At 44.3% G+C, this 2,102-nt stretch overlaps 1 protein-coding gene across 1 annotated transcript in view; it reads left to right on the top strand.

The window, feature by feature from the left end:
• The first annotated feature begins 1,316 nt into the window (after positions 1 to 1,316).
• The window catches only part of LOC135827497 (extended synaptotagmin-2-like), an 18,844-nt gene continuing 18,058 nt past the window's right edge, over positions 1,317 to 2,102 (top strand). Inside the window, exon 1 of the mRNA XM_065339991.1 lies at positions 1,317 to 1,715. Within this exon, the coding sequence (XP_065196063.1) occupies positions 1,683 to 1,715 (33 nt within the window). The 5' untranslated portion in view covers positions 1,317 to 1,682. The remainder of the gene's footprint in view (positions 1,716 to 2,102) is intronic.

Here is a 2,102-nt window from a genome sequence, read left to right as displayed (position 1 = left end):
TGGAAGGTTCAAGGTTATGGAAAAGACCAAAGAGGGGAAGGCAAGCGCAACGAAAACGAGCAAAAGCCACAGTCCCAACGGAACAAAGAATGTCGATTGTTACTGGACGATGACGAGACCAGTACGATATTTGACAAAGCGGTCTAACTACAATTCGAAGCAGCAAAGCAGCACACCACCCAACTTGGGTGGGTCATAAATATCAAAGATAAGTAAAGAAAGGGAAGCTTTGCGAAAACGAATTGTACAAGCCGAAAGCCAAACTCCTACAGTACTCCTCATGCATGACATTGTGATGGACTAGTTGACTACAAAACACGTTGTTTCACACGACGTACGTTTCGCCGTATGGTTCGTGACGGCTCATCAGGTGTGCAATTTGAAACTCGGATGTTGAGCCATAAATAAATGTAAAATAGAAAAGGACATATGGATACGAGTTTAGAGTAACTCTCCATCACTGTAACATGATACTATATACAGTCAGAAAGTGCAATAACTAGGCACAAAACTGACAGAGTACTGAGACATTCGACGTCCTGACACCTAACTTCAACACATCTCCGTAGCGCTAACCGACAGCCTTCCAACTTGGAAGGTTCAAGGTTGTGGAAAGACCAAAGAGGGGAAGGCAAGCGCAACGAAAACGAGCAAAAGCTACAGTCCCAACGGAACAAAGAATGTCGATTGTTACTGGACGATGACGAGACCAGTACGATATTTGACAAAGCGGTCTAACTACAATTCGAAGCAGCAAAGCAGCACACCACCCAACTTGGGTGGGTCATAAATATCAAAGATAAGTAAAGAAAGGGAAGCTTTGCGAAAACGAATTGTACAAGCCGAAAGACAAAAACTTTCAAGATGTTTGTAACGAGCCTGAAGTGTGTCCTTTTTATGAGTATTATCGCATTTTTGTCTCAGAGGAAACTGTTTACCTTAGTATTATTATTATTATTATTATAAACAGATTATGCATTCTTATGTGCTTCAAAGTAACTTAGTTCGCATGACAGCAATGCAGTTGTGCTGCGCCACAGTGCAGTGTTGTCTACTTCCGCTACTTTTTTGATTGCTTTTATTAGCATCATTACGCACAAGATTTCGCTCATTTTGAGTTGCGATACGTATATTAAATTATTAGGAACTTTTGAGCATTTTCAGAAAATATGAATGCGATCTCAACAACTTTCACCTGTTTTAGCATGGTTGCGAAAAGCATAAGTAACTAGTTGCGAACTTGTTAAGCATCTTTGGGAAGAGCCTAGTCCTTACCCCATTGAGCTCAGAGAACTCCAGGCTCAGGCATAGCGAGGGCTCCTGCCGTCCTGTGCTTTCAAGCCCTGGCCCTCTCGTTTTCGCCCTAGCGAGTCGCCGAGTACCGATCTTGTCTGATTATTCTTCCGGAGGAACACTGTCGGCCAAGCATGGTCCTCGTTGCCGCATGGCATTGATAAGCTGGCGTCCGCAAAGACATCCTCTTCTCACTTGACATCCGTGCGTCAGGATGTGGGATGCGTCGAAACATCCTCACCTGCTTCATCGATGGTGGCTGGTACGTCGTCAGTGTTACACGTCGCGAAGAAGAAGCAGACTACAAAGAAGACCTAACAGCAGATAGGTGACTAGAGTGACAGTAACCTGCAGTTGGAACAAGGGCAGTTGCTGTGAAAACTCCGACTATGGCGGAAAGTTCTAAAGCGCAAGGTATATCGGTGAGTCGGTCAGGCTAATCCGAAACGTAGCTAAGCTGGTAAAAGAAGTGTGTACTGATACCGACCATAGTGCACTCTACATCCTGGTACATAATCAACTATTTGGCATGTCCTTGCCTTTTTCTTGTGCTGAGTTTTAAAAGCATGATGGTCTTGTGGTGTAGATCTAGCGCTGTGATGAAGTTATGGTTGGGTTATAAAGGCGATTTCAAGTGTGTGTTTATGTTAGTGGTCGAACATGCAGCAGCTGCTGCTTTACAGGGCCTGATGGTGTGAGCATTGTGAAGAGGGGGGGGGGGGGGGGGGTCAAATGGATTGGCTATTGATCTACAAACTATCGCATGAGCTCGAATTCAGACCACACTCAATCCACATAATAATTTGAAG

Source organism: Sycon ciliatum, chromosome 1 (genome assembly GCF_964019385.1).
Source record: "Sycon ciliatum chromosome 1, ocSycCili1.1, whole genome shotgun sequence".
NCBI lineage: Eukaryota > Metazoa > Porifera > Calcarea > Leucosolenida > Sycettidae > Sycon > Sycon ciliatum.
This window is presented reverse-complemented; position numbering and strand designations above follow the sequence as displayed.